The sequence below is a fragment of the Trichosurus vulpecula genome, chromosome 4, assembly GCF_011100635.1.
Source record: "Trichosurus vulpecula isolate mTriVul1 chromosome 4, mTriVul1.pri, whole genome shotgun sequence".
Lineage (NCBI taxonomy): Eukaryota > Metazoa > Chordata > Mammalia > Diprotodontia > Phalangeridae > Trichosurus > Trichosurus vulpecula.
Genome location: NC_050576.1, coordinates 272,104,665 through 272,129,581, shown reverse-complemented (window position 1 = coordinate 272,129,581; position 24,917 = coordinate 272,104,665). Strand labels below are relative to the sequence as shown.

The window sequence follows — 24,917 nt, the reverse complement described above, 5'->3', positions numbered from 1 at the left end:
TTGATCACACATTCTCTACAAACATCAAAAATTACTTATTCAGCAGGCCCAGTTTGAACTTACATTTCATGATTTTTAGAGGTCAGGCTTTTTTAACCTTTCCTTTTTAGTAAATTCTGAATAACCCTGCTTTCCTTCTTTTATAATTGTGAGCTTGATAATTTCTTTGAGACTAAAACACAAAAGTGAGAATACTCTGAAGAAGGGTGCTGTGCATGCCTGAGAGCAGTTTTCCAGTTGAATCTTTTAAAAAGCCTAGCAGTTTCTCCTCCTGCCTCTGTGGGGAAACTCTGATTCTGGAGGGGGAGGGAGGAAGAATTTGTACATTTTTCAAGCAGCATGTTTTTTGTTTATGCAGTGAAAGTGCTGGGGGACAGTACATTTCTGTAATGTTCATATCTTTCTTTTTTCCACATCAGGGCCAAAACTGGAGGTTTTCACTAATAACAAGTCAAGTGGCTTTTTATTAGGAAAACATTTTTTGTGACTCTAATATTGTATATGTTCACATTATTAAAATATCCTTTTAGGAATTCTCTTTTCTGTGTCCTTTTTATCTGCTAACTGCACTCAGAAGAGGGGGACGTGGCTTATCACTAACTAATTCCTGGCTTTAAAAAAAAATGTTCTTTTTCTAGGATGAGTGGGGCAGCATTTCCTTCTCCTACAGCTGATATGGCAGAAATAAATCGTATTCAGTATGAGATGGAATACACCGAAGGTATCAGCCAGCGGATGAGGGTCCCAGAAAAATTAAAAGTTGCTCCACCGCCTCCTGACTTGGAGCCAGGGTTCCAAGAAGGAGTCCCAAATGCTAGTGTCACGATGCAGGTTCCAGAGAGGATTGTTATAGCAGGTATGTTTGTACTTTCCTGTGAAATTGACTAATGGACTCTCTTCTTTTCTATGCATTTCTGCAGGGGACGTTTTTTATTTTTGAGAAAATATTTTTTAGGGAGAAGTCTTAGAAATTCTGTTTGTGCCTTAAAAATTTGTGCTCCTAATGGCTTGATCGTTTAATAATATTTTACAGGAAGCATTCTGTGGTCTCAAATTTGGAGTGAATTAAAGATGGTAGGCACCCTAAAGATTCTTGGGCCTTGCCACCTACTCTGTAGCTGCACTCTTGTATGTGTTAGCTCCTTTTCTGCAGTTGTAGTGTGAGCTCCTTGAAAGCAAGGTACTGTCTTGATTTGTTTCTTTTGCTTGCTGCTTGCTGATCCAAAGGTCGTTCTCCCTTGTAGAGAACAAAGAAGCAAAAATAGCGAAGCCCCTCTGCTTTCTTTCTGTTTCAGGAATCATTGTCCTGTTCAGCTCTGTTGCTTCTTTCATCCTCTTCTCCTCAAAGCTTTTGTAAAAATCCCTTTTTGTAACTTTTAGCTTTCCTCTCCAGCATCAGCTTATCCTGAGCTTTCACATCCCTGACACTTATTATGGGACTGCTTTACTTGCATTTGAATGTGTTTCTTATTTTATGTCTTAAAAATGCAAGTTGGTTGCATTTTTTAGATAACTTTTAGATAACTCTTAACTTTTTTTTTTAACTCTCTGCTCCTCAGAATGTCATTCTCTAGAGTTCCTCATTATTCCTGAGAAGTCTGATAAAGAAAATTTAGTCCAGGACACTCTAAAATCCACCCTCTCCAAATCTACAATAGGTGACAGATTATCTCTGTCTTTCCTCTCCTTTTTCTGTCACAAATTCTGAGTTACTTCCTTCCAAGGTTCTAGTCGTCTTCAAACCAGCAACCAGTATTTTCTTGTGAGTGAGAATTCCATCCAGAAGAGAATTTTCCCCTTGTAGGTCAAGGATTCATGAGCCAATTGGCTTTTGTCAAAGAGAGCACTTCAACCAACATCCAGATAACTGAATTGCCCCATCACTCCTGTAGTGAGCCTTTGTGTTAGGTTTGTGGTTTGTCTCCCTAATTCCTAATCTATTTACTATTTCTAGGTGGTCTATAGTATACTTGGATTAGAATATTGCTTCTGTTTTTGTTTCATTGACTTTCACACAAATACTTCCTAATATATTGCTGGGTTTGGGATACCTTCTGATGATTTTATCTTATACTATTTTGCCCTCACCCCCTTTCTACCTGTCCTCTTTCTTTTGAATGACATATACAGATTCTTCTTTCCAGAGCCATAATTTAGTCAGTGATAACTTAGGAGATCAAATTTTCCTCCTTGTGTTTTTTCTATTTGATCTTGTTTGTTGCCAATACTTTGTCTATTTGTGTACAGACTTCTGAGGCCATAGATTTTATTACTGATTCCTTTCTTAGATTTTTGTCTATTGTGAACTTCTGGGCATCTCTACTCCTTGTGTTTCAACATTATAACCACCCTCAGTGATATGTACCTAACCAGTTATCTTCCCCTTACATTTTAAGTTAAAAGCTTTTAAAATTAGATTTGCAGGACTCCAAGTATATTCTTTAATTAAAAAACAAAAAATTTTCTTGGTGCTTTTTTAAAATAGTGCATCCATTTTCAGATATTTCCCTTACCTATACAGCAGGCTATTCCTTATAACAAGAATGTTAAAAGTGGAAGAAAGAAGCATTTCTTCAAAACAAACACATCATATATTAAAAGTATGTGTAAAAATTAAAATAACAATAACAAAATTAAATAAAAACACATCAACCATGTCTGACAGTATATCCAATATTCCATTCCCATTGTTCCCTATCTCCGCAAATAGGAGAGGGAGGTTTATTTTTTCAAATTGAATGTTAGCTCTGAAGGTTCTGGAGGGATAAAGTGACTTCTGCAAAATAAAAAACTGATTTAATGAAAATCAAAAATTACCAGAGAAATTTTTGAAGAGCTTTCTCTCATCAAAAGGACTAAACAGGTATTGTGGTAGGCAGACACACCAAAAAAATAAAGATCCTGCTCTGAGGGTGTTTTCAATCTAATAGGAGAATTAGATCAGGTTTATACCTTCTTGTGCCTATTTGCCAAGGGCTTTGTCCCGGGGCAGAACATGTAGAGGGAACCAGCAATATGCCTTCAGGCCATGTTGTTTTCTGAGGCTAAGATTAGTTGTTCTGGTGACCTGGCATGCAATTTCTTTTTTTTATTCTCTCAATTTACATTATAGTAGTCATTATGAATATTGCCTTCCTGATTCTATTTTATGCTACTTCAATTCATATAAGTCTTTCCATGCTTTTCTGAATTCTTTGTATTTATTCTGTCTTACAGTGCAGTAATATTTTATTATGTTCACCTATCTTGATTTATTTAGCCACTCTCCAATCAGTGGACATTTAATAAATTAGTTTCCAGTTCTCAGCTACCACAAAAAACATTACTATAAATGTTTCGGTGTATATGAGACCCTAATTCTGTTTTTTAAGGTGGGTTTTTATTGATTTCTTATGTTTCTCACATCATCATATTTATCCCAAGTATCCCTCTCCCTGCCTTCCCAGAGAGTCATCCTCCACGACAAATGGCATTTTTTAGAGATTAAAAAAAGTAAGTACAGCTGATCCAAAAACATGCTCCCACTTCTGTGAAGGGATGGATTGGGGCTGTTTTCTCACGCTATTTCATTTGAGTCTTGCTTGATCTTTATAATTATGTTACATTTGCCTTTGATTTTTTGGATGTAGTTCTTTCCCATTTACATTAATCACTGTGTATATTTTCTTGGCTCGGCTCACTTCGCTCTTCATCAGTTAATACAGATCTTTCTAGGTTTCTCTGTATTCATCACAAGCGCCATTTCTTTTTTTAAGCTTTTATTTAGTATTTTATTTTTCCCGTTACGTGTAAAAACAATTTTTTAACATTTGTTTTTAAAACTTAGAGTTCCAAATTCTCTCCCTTCCTCCCTACCCACTCTTATCTCCCCCCCACCCCCGTTGAGTAGACAAGCAATTCCATATAGGTTATATATGTGTTGTCATGCAAAACATATTCATAGTAGTCATGTTGTAGAAAGAAAATATAGACAAAAAAAAATCTCAAGAAAAAGAAAGTGAAAAAAAGTATGCTTCAATCTGTGTTCAGACACCATCAGTTCTCTCTCTGGGGATGGATAGCATTTTTTATCCTAAGTCCTTCAGAGTTGTCTTGTGCCATTGTATTACTGAGAAGAGCTAGGTCATTCACAGCTTATCATCTTACAATATTGCTGTTATTTTTTTTTAATTTAAATTTATTTATTTAACATATTTGGTTTTCAGCATTGATTTTCACAACAGTTTGAATTACAAATTTTCTCCCCATTTCTACCCTCCCCCCCACTCCAAGATGGCTTATGTTCCCCAGTCAGCCCTCCCCTCTATCACCGCCCTCCCCTCTCATCCCCTTTTCCCTTCCTTTCTTGTAGGGCAAGATAAATTTCTACGCCCCATTGCCTGTGTATCTTATTTTTTAGTTGCATGCAAAAACTTTTTTTTTTTTCTGAACATCTGCTTTTAAAACTTTGAGTTCCAAATTCTCTCCCCTCTTCCTTTCCCACCCACCCTCCCTAAGAAGTCGAGCAATTCAACCTAGGCCACACATGTATCATTATGTATAACCCTTCCACAATACTCATGTTGTGAAAGGCTAACTACATTTTGCTCCTTCCCAACCCATCCCGCTTTATTGAATTTTCTCCCTTGACCCTGTCCCCTTTCCAAAGTGTTTGTTTTGATTACCTCCACCCCCATCTGCCCTCCCCTCCATCATCCCCCCCCTTTTATTTTTTTTTTATCCTCCTCCCTCTTCTTTCCTGTGGAGTAAGATACCCAACTGAGTATGTCTGGTATTCCCTCCTCAGGCCAAATCTGATGAGAGCAAGGTTCACTCATTCCCCCCTCACCTGCCCTCTCCCCTCCTCCCACAGAACTGCTTCCTCTTGCCACCTTTATGCGAGATATTCCACCCCATTCTCTCTCTCCCTGTCTCCCTCTCTCAGTATGTTGCTCTCTCATCCCTTAATTTCATTTTATTTCTTTTAGATATCTTCCCTTCATCTTCAACTCACCCTGTGTCTGCTCTCTCTCTTTTACATATATATATATAAACACACATATATATATATACACATACATACATATACACATAGGTATATACATACATACACATTCACTTATATATATATATATGCATATTCCCTTCAACTACCCTAATACTGAGGTCTCATGAATCATACACATCATCTTTCCATGTAGGAATGTAAACAAAACAGTTCAACTTTAGTAAGTCCCTTGCAATTTCCGTTTCTTGATTACCTTTTCATGCTTCTCTTGATTCTTGTGTTTGAAAGTCAAATTTTCTATTCAGTTCTGGTCTTTTCACTGAGAAAGCTTGAAAGTCCTCTATTTTATTGAAAGTCCATGTTTTGCCTTGGAGCATGATACTGAGTTTTGCTGGGTAGGTGATTCTTGGTTTTAATCCTAGCTCCATTGACCTCCGGAATATCGTATTCCAAGCCCTTCGATCTCTTAATGTAGAAGCTGCTAGATCTTGGGTTATTCTGATTGGGTTTCCACAATACTCAAATTGTTTCTTTCTGGCTGCTTGCAGTATTTTCTCCTTGATCTGGGAGCTCTGGAATTTGGCGACAATATTCCTAGGAGATTTCTTTTTGGGATCTATTTGAGGAGGCGATTGATGGATTCTTTCAATTTCTATTTTGCCCTGTGGCTCTAGAATATCAGGGCAGTTCTCCTTGATAATTTCTTGAAAGATGGTATCTAGGCTCTTTTTTTGATCATGGCTTTCAGGTAGTCCAATAATTTTTAAATGATCTCTCCTGGATCTATTTTCCAGGTCAGTGGTTTTTCCAAGGAGATATTTCACATTGTCTTCCATTTTTTCATTCCTTTGGTTCTGTTTTATAATATCCTGATTTCTCATAAAGTCACTAGCTTCCACTTGCTCCAATCTAATTTTTAAAGTAGTATTTTCTTCAGTGGTCTTTTGGACCTCCTTTTCCATTTGGCTAATTCTACCTTTCAAGGCATTCTTCTCCTCATTGGCTTTTTGGAGCTCTTTTGCCATTTGAGTTAGTCTGTTTTTTAAGGTGTTGTTTTCTTCAGTGTATTTTTCAGTATTTTTTTGGGTCTCCTTTAGCAAGTCATTGACTTGTTTTTCATGGTTTTCTCGCATCCTTCTCATTTCTCTTCCCAATTTTTCCTCTACTTCTCTAACTTGCTTTTCCAAATCCTTTTTGAGTTCTTCTATGGCCTGGGGCCAGTTCATGTTTTTCTTGGAGGCTTTTGTTGTAGGCTCTATGACTTTGTTGTCTTCTTTAGGCTGTATGTTTTGGTCTTCTTTGTCACCAAAGAAAGAATCCAAAGTCTGAGACTGAATCTGGGCGTGTTTTCGCTGCCTGGCCATATTCCCAACCAACTAACTTGACCCTTGAGTTTTTCAGTGGGGTATGACTGCTTGTAGACTAACGAGTTCTATGTTCCACGTTTGGGGGGGAGGTGCCAGCTCTGTCAGACCCACACTACTCCTTCCCCAAGATCTCCCAGTCCAGACTGGGCTTAGATCTTCAGCAGGCTGTGCACCCCTGCTCTGATCTGCCACTTAATTCCTCCCACCAGGTGGGCCTGGAGGTGGAAGTAACAACAGCTGTAGCTGCCCCACCTCCGCTGCCCCTGGGGCTGGAAGTGGAACCGCGAACTCCTTCCACTCCCGCAGCTTTTCCCACTAACCTTCTCCGCAGTCTTTGGTGTTTGTGGGTTGAGAAGTCTCGTAACTGCCGCAGCTCACTGAATCAGGGCGCTAGGGCCCCCTCCGCCTGGCTTCTGGTCTGGATGGTCCACACCGCTCAGGCTGGGCTCTGTTCCACCCTGTTCCCAGCTCCCAGCTCCGTGTGGAATAGACCTCACCCAGGGACCATCCAGGCTGTCCTGGGCTGGAGCCCTGCTTCCCTCTGCTGTTCTGTGGGTTCTGCCATTCTAGAATTGGTTCAGAGCCATTTTTGTAGGTTTTTGGAGGGACTCGGGTACGGAGCTCACTCTAGTCCCTGCTTACCAGCCGCCATCTATATTGCTGTTATTTTGTACAAGGTACATTTCATTTTGCATCAGCTCATGTGAGTTGTTCCACGTTTTTCTGAGAGAATCCTGCTCATCATTTCTTATGGTACAATATTATTGTACTATAAGTACTGTAAGTATTCCGTCACATACCACAAATTTTTCAGCCATTCCTCAATTGATGGGTATCCCCTCAACTCTGATTCTTTACTCCTAGAAAAGAGCTGCTATAAATGTTTGTACATATATGTCCTTTTCTTTTTTGTTTTTTATCTCTTTTGGGATACAGACCTAGTAGTGGTATTGCTAGGTCAAAGGGTATGCATGGTTTTATAGCCTTTTGGGCATAGTTCCAAATTGCTCTACGGAATGGTTGTGAATCAGTTCACAACTCCAACAGTGTACTCAAGTCCCATTTTTTCCATGTTCTCTCCAACATTTGTCATTTACCGTTTCTGTCCTATTAGCCAATCTGATAGGTATGAGGTAGCACCTCAGAGTTGTTTTAATTTGCATTTCTCTGATCAATGGTGATTTAGAGTATTTTTTTCATGTGGCTCTAGGTAGCTTTGATCACTTCATCTGAAAACTGATCATATCTTTTGATCATATATCAATTGGGGAATGGCTCTCATTTTTATAAATTTGACTCAGTTTTCTATATGTTTGAGAAATAAGGTCTTTATCAGAGAAACTTGCTTCAAAATTTTTCTCACAGTTACTATTTTTTTTATAGTATTTTATTTTTGGAGGGGAGGAAGGCAGCGCAGTTGGGGTTAAGTGGCTTGCCCAAGGTCACACAGCATCTCACAGTTACTATTGCTGACTGTATTCCCCCCCAACCTATCCTCCCCCACCCCATTCTGTTCTCTCTCCTTTTACCCTGTCCCTCTTCAAAAGTATTTTGCTTCTGACTCTCCCCTCCCCTAATCTTCCCTCCCTTTTTATCACCCTGCCCCCCCTGCACCCCTACCTGCCATTCTCTTATCCCCTTTCCTTCCTACTTTCCAGTAGGGTAAGATAGATTTCTGTTGAATTGTATTGAATTGAGTTGTAAGGTATTCCCTCTTTGAGCCAATTCTAATGAGAATAAGGTTCATTCACTCCACTTACCTCCCCCCGTACCCCTCTACTCTAAAAGTTTTTTCTTGCTTCTTTTATATGAGATAATTTACCCCATTCTACTTCTCCCTCTCTCTTTCTCCCAGTACATTCCTCTCTCATCCCTTAATTTTATTTTTTAGATATTATCCCTTCATATTCAACTCACACTTGTGCCCTCTGTCTATATATGCTCCTTCTAACTGCCCTAATAATGAAAAAGGTCTTATGAGTTACAAATATCATCTTCCCATGTAGGATAAATGCCATTTCTTAAAGCACAGTAATATTCCATACCATTCATGTGCCACAATTTGTTCAGCCTTTCCCCAATTAATGGGCATCTCTTTGTTTTCTGTTCTTTACTGTCACAAAAATCAATCAGTTAATATTTATTAAGTGCCCACTATGTGCTAAGCACTGGTGCTACTATAAATATTTTGGCATATATGGGATTTTTCTTCTTATCAATGGCTTCCTTGAAATATGTGTCTAATAATAGATACCTGCCTGTCAGGTATGTTTGTAACCACAACCTGTTAATCCTATATTTTAAATTGCAATTTAAATATCTAATTGCAGTTCTCAGACAGTTTTCTTAGCCAACTGTTTCCTTACCAAATCAGATTTCCTCTTTTGAAACCCTTACCTTAATGCAGAGCACTGATAGAAAAAAAATGCCAGTGATACTCCCTTGAAGTCTTTATTTTCTTGCCCTAGATTTTGTAATCTCTCCAAATTCTTTCTGAGTTCTTCTTGGCACTCAGTTTGTGCCCACCTGAATCCCCAGAAGTGGCTAGTAGTTGCCCTGTTTGCTGTGTTAGTCATTTCTCGGTCACGTCTTAGATTCATGCCCCAGGCATGTTTCTTTGTGGTTGTCATCAAGGTGACAGGTGGAGTCATGACAAGAGAATGGATCCAAGTCTGTCATGACCCTTACTGCCTGTGAGACCTGGAGAAAGCCACTTAACCCCTCCTCCCCCCACTGCTGGCCTTGGTTTCCTCATCTCTAAAATGAGAGGGTTGGACTGGATGGCCTCAACATCCGCCAGCACTCATTCTGTCTCCTCTGGACTTTATTGGATGATCTCTTCCCTTATGGTACCTGCATCTCCCTGACTTGAAAGAGAAGTCCTAGTTTCAGTAGTGGTCCTTCCCAAACTGCTGACACAAGTCAGGATTCCTCAGTTCCTCTTCAGATTCTGTTAATTTTCATACTGAAATTCTGCTTCCATTTTGAAAAAAAGGGATGCTTGATTCTCCCCAGTAAGCTGTAGAATAGAGAAGTGTTTCTGCTGCTCCTTTTTTTCCTCTTCTAGAAGTCAGATCATCCCATGAGCACCACACAGGCCATTAGAAAACTCACTCAGAGAGGTCCTCAGACCTTGGTTCTCTTGCGAGTGGTTTCCCGGGAGAACTGTTGGAAAAAAGTTGTTGCTGTCTCTCCTCTTGCTTTGTCTCTTAAGAGCCACTCGTCTAGTGGAAAGGGTGCTGACCTACAAAGCCAGGGGTGGACTAGGTGCCATCTTAGACCCCTTTCAACTCTAGAGCCGTGATTCTATGATCCTTTCTTTTCTCTCCTTATTTGCTTACCATCTCAAGTACTTGTTTCCTCAGTTTACCTTGAGCCAGCCTCCTCTTCTCTAGTCCTTCTCATGCAGCTTCAGTTCACTTTGTGTTCTTCCTTAGAGGGCCCTCTTCAAATCTTCCCAGATATCTCTTCTTCTCATCAAATCTATGACCTTCTTCAGTTCTAGACCCTTTGCTTCTTTTCTGTGCCACCAGTGCCTAACAAAGTCAGTGCTTTATGCAGGGTAAGTGGGTAGGGACTTGGGCTCCAGAGTCAGGGGTTCACATTTTGTCTCAGTTGATTTCCTACCTGTGTTACATTAGGCAAGTTCCTTAACCTGAGGGAATTGAAATAGATTGTTTCTGCAGTCCCTTCCAGCTCTGGACCTAATGTCTGAGCCTGCCTGTCAAGCTGCCACTCAACCTGGAAGTAAATAATATCAGCATAAACGTTAGCATATGTAGAGTGCTTTAAAGCTTGCAGGTGCCTCACATATAAGTTATTTGGTTCTCGTAACAACCTTGGGAGGTAGGTGCCCTTATCTCCATTTTATGGATCAGGAAACTGAGGCAGCAGTTAAGTGATTTACCTTGGGTCACTCAGCTGGTCAGTGTCTGACTCCATATACATCACTGCATCTACTGCCCTACCTAGCTACCTCTGAAGAGGCAGTACATGTGGTTTCACTGCATTCTAAGAATAATTGCTCCCTTTATATATGAAGAAGGTTGTACTGAATGAGCATGAGTAGGCCAGACCATGCATGAATCCCTGTATTGATGGTGAGTCAGTTACGTGTTAAAACAATTGTTTAATATTTGGGTTTTTTTTTTAAACATTTTATGCTCCAAATTCTATCCCGCCACCTTCCCTGAGAGGGTAAACAAGGTTATACATGTGCAATCGTGTAAAACATTTCCATGTTAGTCATTTTGTACAAGAAGACTCAAAGAATGAAAGAAAGTGAAAAATAGCATGCTTCAGTCTGTATTCAAACAATATCAGTTCTTTCTCTGGAGGCAGATAGTATGCTTCTTCATTAGACCTTTGGGATTGTCTTGGATCATTGTATTGCTGAGAATAGCTAAGTCATTCACGGTTCTTCATCGAACAGTATTGCTGTTACTGTGTACAATGTCCTCCTAGTTCTGCTCACTTCACTTTGCCGCAGTTCACGTAAGTCCAGGATTTTCAGAAATCCTGCTTGTCATTTCTTATAGTACAATAATATTCCATCACAGTCATATACCACAGCTTGTTTAGCCATTCCCCAGTTGATGGGCATCTGCTTGATTTCCAATTCTTAGCCACCACAAATTGTACAAATAGGGCCTTTCCTTTTTTTTTTTTTTAATGTCTTTGAGATATAAGCCAAGCAGTGGTATTGCTGGATCAAAGGTTATTCACAGTTTTATAGCCCTTTGGGCATAATTCTAAATACCAGTAGCAAACATTTTTTAAAAAGAAATTCTTGAGTCTGCCCACAAGAGTATCACACCAAAGAGCTTGGCATCAGTAATAAATACTATTCAGCTAAGTGCTATGTTCACTTCCTTAATTCTAAACCATGCAAGAGGAGAGCTGCTAGTAATAAAGAACAGCAAACATGATAGGGAGGAGCACTTGAAAAGTAAAAGTTAACTGCATTTAACAACAAACTACTTTCTCCCCCCCCCACACACACACACACACAGACACATAGCTATAGCTATACTCATCTTCTCTGTTAGATGTTCCAGCTAAGCCTAAGAGTTGATTGTCTTTTTAAAACAGGTATTATATGTTTTGTTGCATATAGATTAGCATAATGGTTCTGAGTTAGAACTTTTATTTGTTCATTTTTTAAATTTTTCACATAATAGAATATAAACATTTTTCTTCCATTAAATCTGATTCATTTTTATTAATATTTATTTATTTTAAATTTATTGACTTTTTATTGGTAAAATAAATTTGCATATGATTCTAATTAGAAATACTGTAGAGTTTAAGTAGAAGCAGTAAGAAAAACCTAGATCATTTGCACTATTACTTAGGAGTCAAAGTAACAAGCTGTAAGGAACTAAATTGGTTTCGTTTAGAGGCCCAGGATACTACTGGTTTTTGTATTCATAACACAGAGAAAGGCTAGTCAACAGTCAGTAAACATTTCTTAAGCACCTACTATGTGCTGGGCACTATGCTAAGCACTTGAGATACAAATATGGAGGGGGGGAAAAAAAAGACAGTCTCTGCACTCAAGGACCTTCCAGTGTAATAGGGGAAGGATACCCACAAAAGGAAGTTGAAAAGCTGGGGTGGGAGAGGGACATTCCTTACCGGAAGTAGGAGCAAGGCTGGTGAAATTCCTGAGTTGTGAAACCAGGTAAGAAATGAGGAGATGACTGAGCTGGGCTCCCTCCATAAATGGAGGCTTGGAGTTAAGGCCACCCTCCAGTCAGAGAGGCCAAGGAGAGGGTTGGTGCCCAGTGAGGAGGTTGATGACTTTTTGTAAGATAATGAGATTTTCCAACTAGTATATTTTAGTGAAAAGATTATTTTAAAATGTATTCTTCCAGGTAATAATGAAGACATTTCATTTTCAAGACCAGCAGACCTTGACCTTATCCAGTCAACACCCTTCAAACCCTTGGCGTTAAAAACACCTCCCCGTGTTCTGACACTAAGTGAGAGACCACTTGATTTTCTGGACTTAGAAAGGCCCATCCCTCCAACCCCTCAAAATGAAGATGTAAGTAGTTTTCTTCTCAAAATTCAAATAATTATAACAAAACAGGGTATTGGGATGGGGATGTGGTTAAGAAACAATGATTCAAATCAAACTATCATCCTCATGACCTTTAGTCACTACACAGAACACTACACTGTACTCTGATATAGATGCATACCTAAAAGGCATAATGCTGATGCTTCTTAAATCTAAACACTTTACCTTTCAGGAAAAGTCTCATTTGGAGGAAGAGCCCAGCCATCAGGTGGGTGGTGAGGAAGGACTTGATTAAAATGTGAGGACTTTGAGAATCAAGAGTTATAACATAGTGGTGGTAGGCTATTATAACATTTCATTGTTGTATCCAGCAACAAAGGTGGGGTAGGGGAATGGGCGGCAAGGGCAGGAAGCAGTAATCATCCTTTAGATGAGAAAAAAAAATTTAGTAATGTAATTTCCCTGTAATGAGGTTGGTGGTGGTGGTCAAAGTACCATTAGGATCAGTTTTCTGCTTTCAAAAGCAGTTGTGTAGTTGTAAAAGATAAGGTTGAAATAGGATAGAGCAAACCTTTTAATTAATTCTTTTGATAACATCTTTCAAGGAGTTATTTTGTCCCTGTGGACAAAATAATCCAATATGGACCGGTCCAGGAATTAGTAATCTCAGTTCAACTTTTGGTTTTGCCAGTGAATTGTTTGCTTTGCAATAGACTTTCTGCTTCTAGTGAACCAACTCCCCATTGATGTTCCCTCTAGCTTGTTTTCTCAGCATGGCCTTTATACTTCGAGTCCATGTGACGATTGAAAGGAACAAGCATGATCAGCATGCAGATGTCATGAAAGATCTAGATAGTCACTCTTTTAGCAATGGTTCTGCTGGTTACTTCTGTTTGTACCTACATTTATCATACATTTGATTCCACATTATTTTGGTATACATATTAACTTTTTGTTCCCCTTAAACTTTTAAAGATCCCAGTAAAGTGCCTGGTGGCAAATAGCTTTTACCAGTGATGGCTTTTGTGTCTTAAGTTTTATTGCAAAGTGATAGGAGCTGTTTATATGATTAGAAGCTATAGAAGGATGCCTCATTTGTGGAAAAAAATACATATATTGCAAGTTGGCCTTATGAGCAATCATAGATGGTAAAGATGGCAAATTAAATATTAAATGTGAAACATACTCTTAAATACAGATTTGATTTCTGAAGTTTTTCCTACACTTGTGAAAACAGCAGTAGACTTGGGGTTTTACTGTCTTGTCTGGCCATATTAAAATTACATGTGTATTTTGCCTACCTGATACTCCTCACCCATCTTGCTTAAGCCCACATTTGCTGTACCACCAGCAAGTGAGTTTCCATTAAGTTTAAGATTTATTTGGAAAATCCAAGGAACTGTGTAGCAATTAGGAAGGCTGTACTAACAAGGACCTTCAATGTCAAACTAACTCAGTACTGTGCAACCTGGAAAAGTGTAAAGAGAGTTTAGTATTCCCGAATGTATCTGTTTCATGAGTCCTTTAGACATGGAAGGTAAGTTACTAAGTCTGACATGTAATGAAAATTTTTTTTAATGATTTGATATTTAACTCACGTTTGAGGTCTTTGTCAATAAATTCTGCTATTTTGCTAAATCAAAAGTTTTTTTTTCCTTTCTTTGACCAAATTAAAACTTGCTGTCTTAAAAGCAAAATTATCATTTTAGAAAAATAATTATTCTACCTAGACCAGATGTTTAGCCCTAAAGAGAAACTGAGGGAGAGTGTTTGACGAACCTTCCACCACCAAAGTTTTATTTAATATAATGCTTATCTCCTACTTTGAAATTAACTGCACTTGACATCCTAGCTCCCAGGATTTTTCTTTTGCCTAAATGTCCATTAATGTTGATTGTGACAACTCTAAAAAGATAATTGTTCATTTCAAGTCCTTTTAGGGCACTTGCTTCACTGACAATTTGATGGTGTAAGCTAAATTTGAAGTTTTAAAGACCAATTTTGGTTACCTTTATTTCCCTCAACGATTAAAATAGATGTCTTAATTACATCTAGTCCAATTGGGGACTTCATTAATTTCCTGGATAAACGCTAGGAAACAAGAACCCATTTGGAGTTGAGTTTCCAAAACTATACTGAGACTTAGTGAACTTTGAATTTCTTACTTTGTCTTCAGAATAAAAACATTTATTCATAATCCCAGTGTACACATGACTTCCTGAAAAGTTCCTGTTAAATGAATTTACATGAATGGATGAATCTCAATTTTATTGTGTAAGATGGCCTTTTGAAGTAAATATGCAATGGATTTTTCTGTAAAGTGAATAATCTCCCCCTAATTTTTGGCTTTTTAAGTTTAGATTTTTGTGTCTTCTTCCTCATCATTACCTGCTTTGCAGACATCTTGAGTTGTCTTTCTTTGATTATAATCTTTTCTAAATAGTTAGGTGCTTTCTGGGATTAGGCCAAGAGGTTTTTATTTTGAGAAACAACAAAATTATGGGATACTCACTGAAAATATGTTTTCCTCCCTCAATCCTCCCCCTTCCCTCTTTTGTTCTTTAGCAAGTCCGTGCAACTGGCAGGCTGAAAAGGGAGAGGTCTATGAGTGAAAATGCTGTACGACAAAACGGACAGTTGGTCAGAAACGATTCCATGTGAGTAGCACCCATCCTCAAACAACCCCCCACACCCACCCACCTCAAGCTGCTGCCCTCTCCATCCCCTTCCATTTACCTTTCCTCAACAACCCTGAGTGTGAGGTTAGTGCTGGCTTCAGACTTAGAGAAGCCTTTCTTTTGTGTAGCCAAATGTCAGTTGAAAGCATTTTCAGTAATATCATCCTTTTTGATTTATATATATATATATATATAGTAATTTCTTTACTTCTGTTTGTATGTGATTTGCTCATTTGGGAGTCACCTGCAAAGTGTAACTTAAACTGATGAGCCTTTTTAATTCATTTAACTAGTTCTGAGAGATTTTTATCCAACACATTGTTATTAAAACAATACTATCTTTATTATATATGGTTGCTTCCTTGGGGCTTGAGGACACATGCAGTTAAAAAGAAATAGAATCATTATCTTTAAATAATTTTGTTTTTGTTTTTTTTCCACTGTGCTTTCTGATTTGGTGAGATCACAACCCAATTCCTTTTCTCTGTTTTTAGATGTCTTAAAGTAGAAATTCATTCATTATCATAGGAATAGGAATCCTTTAAAATTTTTATTAAATTTTAGATATTAAAAATAATTAAATACCAAGGGTTTTTTAAGAGTCTTTGTATTTTTTAATGGGATTGGTGTTTTGGGAGGAAATAATTACCATTTCTTCTTCACTGATTTTTTTAAATTAAAAAATTATCTGCAAAGGTGTTCTCTGTTAGTGCTGTGGCAGATACAGCTTCCACACTGGAGCTCTCCATTTCGTTAGGTAAATGGGATTTAACTCCTCAAGAATTATAGAAGGCAAAAAGGTAGTTGAGTGCCGGTGTGTGATGTACAAGCTAGAGTGGTCTAAGAATGCAGAGAAGTAGGTTAGGGCAGGCTGTATGTAGGAAGTGAGTCTTCAGCAATAATGTTTTGATTCTTTTTAATATATTTTTACCTCACATTAGACAAAATTCTCTTGGGCAAGTTACCTGAAATAGCAATTAAATTTTGAAGCCAAGTGTTCATTTGCTTTGATGAAATTGTAGGAATAGGAGGGAAGCAAGCATCAAAATTTCTTTGCTAAATGTATTCCCTTTAATGTGTGTAGTCTTTTTATCCCAAACGTTTACATAGTGAAAACACAAATTTAGATAATAAATAGTTGGTTTGGGAAAGACTAAATGGAAAAGAAATGATTTACCCACCATCATCTATAAATGGTCATAGGTTATAGCCAATCATGCAAAAAGCGTAAAGGTTTTCTATGTATACTAAGGGGTTTACACAAGCCATATTCAAGGATTCCAGTTACTTTATGAAAATAGCCATGCAGTTTGGCAGTCTAGTTAATATAATTAACTTTTATGCCCTACAAAAATAGCTGAATCAAGGACCTGAGTTATTACCTTTTCAAAAAATTTATAAAAGAGTACAAAGAATTTTTAGCAAACTCTGTAACATAATATAAGCTAGATTCTTTATAAACCCTTTTGCTTAACGCTTTTCATCTCAGACCAAAAAAAGCAAACAATAGATAAGTGTTGCAAAGCTTACTACCTCAGTCATTTAAATTTCGTCATACATAGCTAAATGATTGTTTGGAAAAAAGGAAAGGAATCACTGCATATTGTGTGTGTTCACCATTCTGCTTAAAGTATAGTTGAGGTGATGAGTCATTTGCTTTCTCCTAGATCTTAATATTATTACGTGGTATATTTCTCATAGTAGACAAATAAAAGTGCTTTTATTAACCTCAATATTTTCTTATGTTAATGGCAACAGAACCTTGCAGTTTCTTTCCTGATATCATTCCTAACATATTGTGAATATGACATCTTCAATCTTATGCTTAGCCTAAATATATAATTTAAAATTGTTTTCATTAGGGTTTATCACAACTTCAATAAATACACTTTAAATAAATGTTAGAGTGAATGTTTTCATGTAAATAAATACTAGATGGCGTTTTGTGTGTTAAGTACTGTACATGTGCTGTGTTAATAATATGATGAGGCAGGAATAGGGACAGGATAAAACTCATTTGCCCCTTCCAAATTATTAAACTCTTAATATCTTATGTAATTTCAGGTTTTCCTCAAAAAATGAAGATATACATAATTGTGTCTTTATCTTTGGTCTCCATTTATATTATTCCCCCTCCCCCTGAGTCATTAAGAATGGGAGTAGACTGAGCAGGAGGCTGAAACCTTATGTTCTTTGAAGGCCAAATTCTTAAGTTACTTTTAAGAGGCAATAGGAAGTGCTTGCTATGTCCAGCCATCAACACAGATGTGGATTCTGAACAGCAGTATTGATTTTTAGCTTTTTTGGTGTGTTACAAAGATGAATATGTAAAAGAAGCATAATTATTATTTAAGGTGGCTCAGATCAGATTCTGCCCCAAGAAATAAAATTTCAAGGTTCCAGTCATCGCTTTCAGCCCCGGAATACACGTAAGATTTTATCTGATCTGCTCTTTGCAAGTAAGAAGTGTTTTAATTCTATAGGTTTGTAATACTAATTTGTTTTACAAAATGATTAGCACATAATGCCTTAATTCTCTTAACTGCTTGGCTCTGGAATACCTCAGTTAAGGGTTTCTCAAACTATGTCATCAGACCCCTTGAAAGATATGTGTGTGTGTGTCTGTGTGTCTGTGTATATACATACATGTAAACACTTATGTGCAAATATATGTGTGCATACACATATATATTCAAAACGAAGGAAAATAGGATGACTTACACATTATTTCTTTGATATATTTCATGCTGGCACATGAGTTCTGAATTAAAATTAACCCAGAGCAATGATTCTTGGTTTTATTGGAGTTAGAGTTTATTATGTTTTCAAAAACAGCCTCCTTAAAGTACCATTTGGCAAATCTTTAACATTTGAATGAACCAAAACTAAGATCTGTTTTGAAATTTTTTTCTGATTGCGTGATTCTTTGAGAGAATTACACACCCCTGGGTGGTTGAGAATCATTGACCTATAATCTAATGCACAGCACCTGTCCTTGCTTGATACTAAGGACTGAAGAGCTGTTGTAGTTCTTCATTGTCAGGAGAAGCAGATGACAGCACTGTGGGGTTAGTGAGCATGGCTTTTTGTTTTTTGTTTTTTTTTGTTTTTGTTTTTATTTTGTTTTTTACCAACTGGCCTTTCTTTTAATTTAAGTTCTGAGAATCACTTGTTTTGCCTGAGATAGGGCTGAAAAGAGGATTCTATTATTTACAACTTGAGGGTTAACAAGGAAATTTATCGTTAATGTGAAAATATGAATGTTTTCCCTTTGATTGTTTTTGCTCAAAAATTTTCAGAAAAAAGCCAGCATGTCACCAAAGAGGTTTAATTTCACAGTTTGAGAAACACCATTTCCCATAGAAATCCTTGGGGGGAAAAGCAATTGACTTTAAACTCATTTTTTAGTAAAGAACATATAAATATTGATGCCAAATAAATTCGGATTAATCTAGTTCTACTCATATCTTCTAACATTATTTAGCTGATACTTGCGTAGCAGATTATTATGCAAGGCTGAAGTAGAGAGAGTACCAATAAAAATAACATGATTGACACCATCCTAAGTACTTTCTTTATAACCTTTCTAACTTGCAGACAAATTTAAATGAAACTTTTGCCACGGTGGAATGTTGCTAAACATTAGTATGAAATTAATGGCTTTCTTTCAGTAGTATAGTATGCTCTGCATTGTTCATAGGGTAACATCTGGGTGATAACCTTTCTGCTGCTTCTGTCATGAGATATTTTGGTTTGGTTTCTTACCTTTTTTTAACAGTACCCTTTTTTTGGTAGCAGAAAATGTCTTGAATGCCAATAGAAATTTTTCACTGACCAAGTGTAATTTCGCTGGTGGCCCTTCTGATTCTGATATTTGATGCATTAACATTTGGTTCACTTTATTTGCCCCTGAATTTCCTTGCTATTGAAAAGGTGTCAATTCTTGAGGTTCAGAACTAAAAAACTGAACATATAGGAAAGAATGCATGTTCTTAGGGCAGTGATTTTTTTTTAATTTAAATTTATTTATTTAACACATTTAGTTTTCAGCATTGATTTTCACAACAGTTTGAATTACAAATTTTCTCCCCATTTCTACCCTCCCCCCACTCCAAGATGGCTTATATTCTGGTTGCCCTGTTCCCCAGTCAGCCCTCCCCTCTATCACCCCCCCTCCCCTCTCATCCCCTTTTCCCTTCCTTTCTTGTAGGGGAAGATAAATTTCTACGCCCCATTGCCTGTGTATCTTATTTTTTAGTTGCATACAAAAAGTTTTTTTGTTTTTGAACATCTGTTTTTAAAACTTTGAGTTCCAAATTCTCTCCCCTCTTCCCTTCCCACCCACCCTCCCTAAGAAGTCGAGCAATTCAACCTAGGCCACATGTGTATCATGTATAACCCTTCCACAATACTCATGTTGTGAAAGACTAACTACATTTTGCTCCTTCCCAACCCATCCCGCTTTATTGAATTTTCTCCCTTGACCCTGTCCCCTTTCCAAAGTGTTTGTTTTGATTACCTCCACCCCCATCTGCCCTCCCCTCCATCATCCCCCCCCTTTTATTTTTTATTTTTTTTTTAATCTTCCTCCCTCTTCTTTCCTGTGGGGTAAGATACCCAACTGAGTATATCTGGTATTCCCCCTCAGGCCAAATCTGATGAGAGCAAGGTTCACTCATTCCCCCCTCACCTGCCCTCTCCCCTCCTCCCACAGAACTGCTTCCTCTTGTAGGGCAGTGATTTTTAAGGTAGAGATCTTCGCCTAATTCTTCAATTGGCTTCCAAAAAATAAATGCATTTATGACTAGAACAATCATGAGCTTTTAACTTGTGTAGACCCCTCTTAGCAGTGGCACTTGATGTGACATTCCCTGTTTTTTGGATTTACAGCTGTTGATTTTCAGTTTATCAGGTACTGTAATATACTTGGATGGAACACAAGGCAACTTGACATTTTCAATTTAAATGAAATTAAAGGTCAGATAAATTTTTGGCAACATGACCTAGTGAATAGCTAGTCTTGGAGAGAGGAAGGCTTAGACTCAAATCTACCTCCAAAACATGTGCATGGGTAGGTTTTGAGACCTGGACAAGTCACTAAACTTCTCAGTTTAGTGCTCCAGACAACTTTTTAAGATGAGATGTTGTAAAGAAGGTGCTGACCTGCCTTGACTGAATGTGTTCCCTTTACTGATGAAATCACAGGGTCGAGTCCTTATCACTGTAGATCTCCCATTGAGAAACAAGAAGATAGCTGAGTATGTTATCGATGATGCGGTTTAGGAGGAGAAGGTAGTGAAGGTATTCTCTTACTGTCACTGATAAAGACAGTAGCCTTCATCTCTTGTCTCTTAAGTATTTCTCCCAAGTTTTACTTTTAGAACTTTTTCTTATTTTACTATATTATGATCCAAGAAAACTTAAGTCTTCAGAACTTAAATAAACTTCTCTGTGTTGCCAGTTCTGACACAAGAGATACCTTACAGGAGATGATTTTTCACTTAGCTCTTTAGGTACCATTAAATTCTAAAGGACCAAAAACATATGTAACATGCTACCAGGGTCAAAGGTTCAGCTTATCTTCACTTTTTATCATTATATTCTTGGACATCATGTGCAAAATGATTTAAGCTATTAATGCTTAATTAATATTATGTGTGTATGTGTACACACATGTATAGACATATATTTCTGTTGATATGTAAATCAGAATTTTTGTATCTAACTCAGGGAAGTAACATAATGGTAAGAAAAGGATTAGGCAAAAGTCATAGCTTTCAGTGCATACGCTGATCGTTGTTCCTGGCTGGTGCTACAGAATTGTTGGGTAACTGTTGAATTGTCTAGCTGCTAGACAAACTTTTCAGTGGGTTGGAAGATATGAGATAGATTATTTGTTTCAGATTATTTGTTTTATTTTCTGCCTTTGCTTCTAGGTTCCAGTGGCATTCCTCTACTGTGAACTCACAACCACGTTTCCCATTGTTAGATCTTCAGGCATTCCCCATTCTACCTAAAAAGAGTAAATTCCAAACCCATTGTTGGCTATTACAGGGCATTTTGCCTCTGGATCTTCAGATCTTACCTTTCTCAGTCAGTTTATAGGGTGTCGCAGAGAGTGAATTCAGTTCAACAGGCTAAATATCCCACAGTTCAGGGTGGCTTTTGCCATATACCATCTCTCATCATGCAAACACATTCAAAGAATGGGCAAATCGACAGACTGAGTCTAAGCACTTGAGCAAGTCAGGATACAGGCTCAAAGGAACAGATTTCCAATTCTCAAGACAAAATTTTAGGAGAGCTACCAGTAAGGTGGCAGTACCCTGACATTTTTTAACCTTGCCCACGGCTCTAAACTAGATTCCTAAATTGTTGGGGATTTGAAACCAAAATTTCAGAATTCAGCTTTTAACCCTGACAATATTTGGCTCAGCCTCTTCTAGTGTAAATAACCAGGAACAAATGGTTTCATGCTTAATAAAGTATTAATACTTAGTAATTAGCATCTGAAATACTCAAAAATTCTTCAAAGAGTTCCTAAAGGTTTGATATCATGGGACTCCAAAATCTTGTCTTCTCCATAATTAACCTCACTCATCTTGCAACTTCATAAGAAATTCCAGGCACATCCAGAAGTCTCACATAAGCCAAAATAAACAAAACATCTTCATTTTACTTGGTCCGTTGCCATCGGTATCATTGGCCTGGGTTCAGTCGTCATTCTTTGACCTCAACATAGAAAGATAAAATTCATCATGTATGCTAACCTTGTCACAAAGGCAGAATGTGTAATATTCACTTCTCTTGGGTGTCATAATTCTCCTTTTACGCAGTCATGAGTAACTGGCCCAGGCAGTGGAGTGCCTCATCTGTGTACTATCCTAGTACCTAATGCTGAACTTAACATCTTCCAAGATTATTAAGGTTACCAAAAAGCCCTTTCCAATCTTAAGAAGAGTTTATTTGGCAGGTAACCAAATATAATAGAGTTGTTCAAATGTGCTCAGCTTTTAGGAGGCCTTGGAGGTGGAGCCAAAGAAAGCAAATCTCGGGCTAAATATGAATAAAAGGTTCAGAGTACTGTCACTCAGAAGTAGCAATGGACCACTCTCTTCCTAATTTTAAAAAGCATTTTTGTCCTCCAAAGATTAGGCAGTACTGCCTTGTTAAAAAAAAAAAAAAAGTTCTGATTTCTTTCTCAAATTTGTTTTTTTACTATTTCAGTAATTTTCAGTAGTGCACATGAGTGTGGACAAATGAGTAATCACAATGTTTTTCTACAGTTTTACAGAACTTAGACATTTACTTTCATCTTTTTATATTTTAAAAATTGATTTCCAATTAACGGTTTCCTTTCTCTTTAAATGGAAGGTTCATGAATTAACATGTTACTATATAGGCTGATATTCATTCATGTGCTTGAACTTTGACATCTGCATATTATAACTCTTTATGAGTATTCTAATTATCATGGAGGCATACAGTTCACTGGCTTAGACATGTGTTTACTTCAGGCTGAATACCGGGTAAACTGAAGATGTCTCCAAGGCAGGGGGACAGCCCCGTTGGAACTGATCTGCTGTCTTATGATCTCTTTCATATTGATGCAGTTGGATGACTTTCGTATTTTGGTACAAAAACTAACATTCTTGTTTGCCATCTAGTCTTGAAATTTTTTTCTTAAGTGAAATATATTATTAACTTTTTTGGGTTGACTTTTTTTATCTGCTAAAAATGGAGGGTGGGAAAAGGGAAAGAAAAATGAAGTATAAATGTTTGGGGAAGATATTTAACTGAAGTTTTGTTAAAATCTGACTCCAGTATTTTTCTCTTCATTTGCTGTGCTTGCATAAACAGTGTGACACCATCACAACAACAGGCGCGTGTCTGTCCTCCCCATATGTTACCCGAAGATGGATCTAATCTTTACTCTGCTCGGGGCATTTTGTCGTTTATCCAGTCTTCTACTCGTAGGGCTTACCAGCAGGTCTTGGATGTGCTGGATGAAAACCGCAGGTGATTGGCCATCAGTGACTCTTCCAGCTTTACTGCTTTGTTTTTCATTATTATTATTTTTGGCTTCTTGTTAGTGGAGTGTGGTGTCTTTTGTGTTTTCTTCCTTACCTCCTCTTTCTAACTAGCATTGGATGAAACATCTTGTTTTGCTTTCTTTTGCTTTCAGTGTTCTTAACTTATTGTCCAAAATTCACATTTCTTGAAGTGGTATTCTCTAATTCTTCCCCTTGGTAAAGTACAACAGTTAGCTTCTAACTGCAGAGGGTGAACAGTTTTTTAAAGGTTTAGTTAGTTCACTTATTCTGGATGCTTGATATTAGATATGCCAAGAGATAACTAGTTGTTGTTACTTGTACAAATAAGATTGACCTCCCCAGGCTCATAGGATTTATTGTATGAAGAGCCCTCGGACATGATCTAGTCACAGTTGTAGAGCTTTTACAGGCGAGGAGCTGAGAGGCCCAGAGGATTGCGAAGCCAGAATTGAAGGCTGGGCCCTCTAGTTGAAGCCACTATTCTTATTCCTGTATCGAACTAAAACACATTTGAAGAAGGTTTATCCAAACATTTATCCAAAGTAATGTTGGTTAGATTTTCTCATATGCTATCATTTTGTGTAGGAGAAGTTTAGGCTTTTTCTGTCTAATCACAGAGACATGATTGAAAACATCTGGAACACATACGTAGGCACATCAGCTTATTTACAAAACTAGAAGATTTTGATATGAATAATTATTGACTACTTTTAAATACTGGATTTTAATCACAGCAGATGACTAACTTATTCATGTTTACTCCTAATCGTGTAAAACACTACAGTTACTGTAGGTAGCTAAATTTTACCTTGTTTTTTTCTCTCTTGTCTTACTTGAATGGTACGTTAGACTACAAAGCTAGCACCTCTTTTGACACTGACTGTGCCCACGTTTATAGCTTATATTGAGAGTATTTCTTTAAAAGCATTTCAGAATGCTCTTTCAGTAATATTTTTATGGCCAATGTTTTGCTGATCCTCTTTATCTGAGGGATTGGAAGGTGAGGGAGGAGATCATGACTTCATTAGGGAAAGCCCAGTGGGTAAAGTCTTTACTGATGCAAATCAACTATTACTCTGACATTTAATATTGTAGAGCTGCCTGTGGGAAGTGAAGCCAATTTATTCCTCCCAGGTTTTTGTCAGAGATGGGCCTTTGTACTCAGTCTCTCTGACTTTGAGGCCAGCTCTTTATCCACTAGTGTTATGACATGACCTCTTAAACATCTTTAATTAAAGCTCACAATTATATAGAACTTTGGGTTTGGAAAGCACGTTCTTCTCCACCACTCCAGGATAGAATTAATTTTAGTTATCATGAAGCTCCATTTTACAGATGTGGAAGCTAAGCTTCAGATATTAAATTACTTTCCCAGGGTGATTTTAAGTGTACTGCGAACATGTGCTTTTGAAGCTTATCTGTAATACAGTAGCTTCAGTAAAAGAATGAATAATGTGTAGTTTTCTAGGCTGCTCTTGTACACATTATAGCAATAAAGCAAAATTTTTAAAAATGTAGCTTGATATTGTAACTGTAATTTTAACTTTATTTTGTGAAGACCTGACACCATAGCTGGTCTGTACTTTAAAAGAGCTATTCATCAATCTCTTTCCTAAGAGAGCATGTATTGAAAATATATGTATTACTGTATGTGGCTTATTGTGAAAGCAATTTTGCCACTTTTCACCCCAGTCTGTATACATACATGAGGCAGTGGGAGACCAATTAGCTGTTGTTTACACAAGACCTGTTGGTTTAATCAAATGTCAGGGTACCTGGCCCATCATTCTAGACCATGAGAGGAGC

The 24,917-nt window shown here is 37.5% G+C and overlaps 1 protein-coding gene across 25 annotated transcripts in view; it reads left to right on the top strand.

The window, feature by feature from the left end:
- Window positions 1-24,917, top strand: part of MFF (mitochondrial fission factor) — a 45,581-nt gene that overhangs the window by 8,916 nt on the left and 11,748 nt on the right. For 8 of the 25 annotated variants that reach the window (XM_036754849.1, XM_036754848.1, XM_036754843.1 and 5 more), the window contains 6 exons: window positions 639-856; window positions 12,231-12,403; window positions 12,612-12,647; window positions 14,945-15,036; window positions 17,412-17,486; window positions 22,918-23,076. In XM_036754849.1, the coding sequence (XP_036610744.1) occupies window positions 640-856; window positions 12,231-12,403; window positions 12,612-12,647; window positions 14,945-15,036; window positions 17,412-17,486; window positions 22,918-23,076 (752 nt within the window). In that variant the 5' untranslated portion in view covers window position 639. The remainder of the gene's footprint in view (window positions 1-638; window positions 857-12,230; window positions 12,404-12,611; window positions 12,648-14,944; window positions 15,037-17,411; window positions 17,487-22,917; window positions 23,077-24,917) is intronic. The other 17 variants (XM_036754866.1, XM_036754860.1, XM_036754867.1 and 14 more) reach the window with 5 other exon arrangements.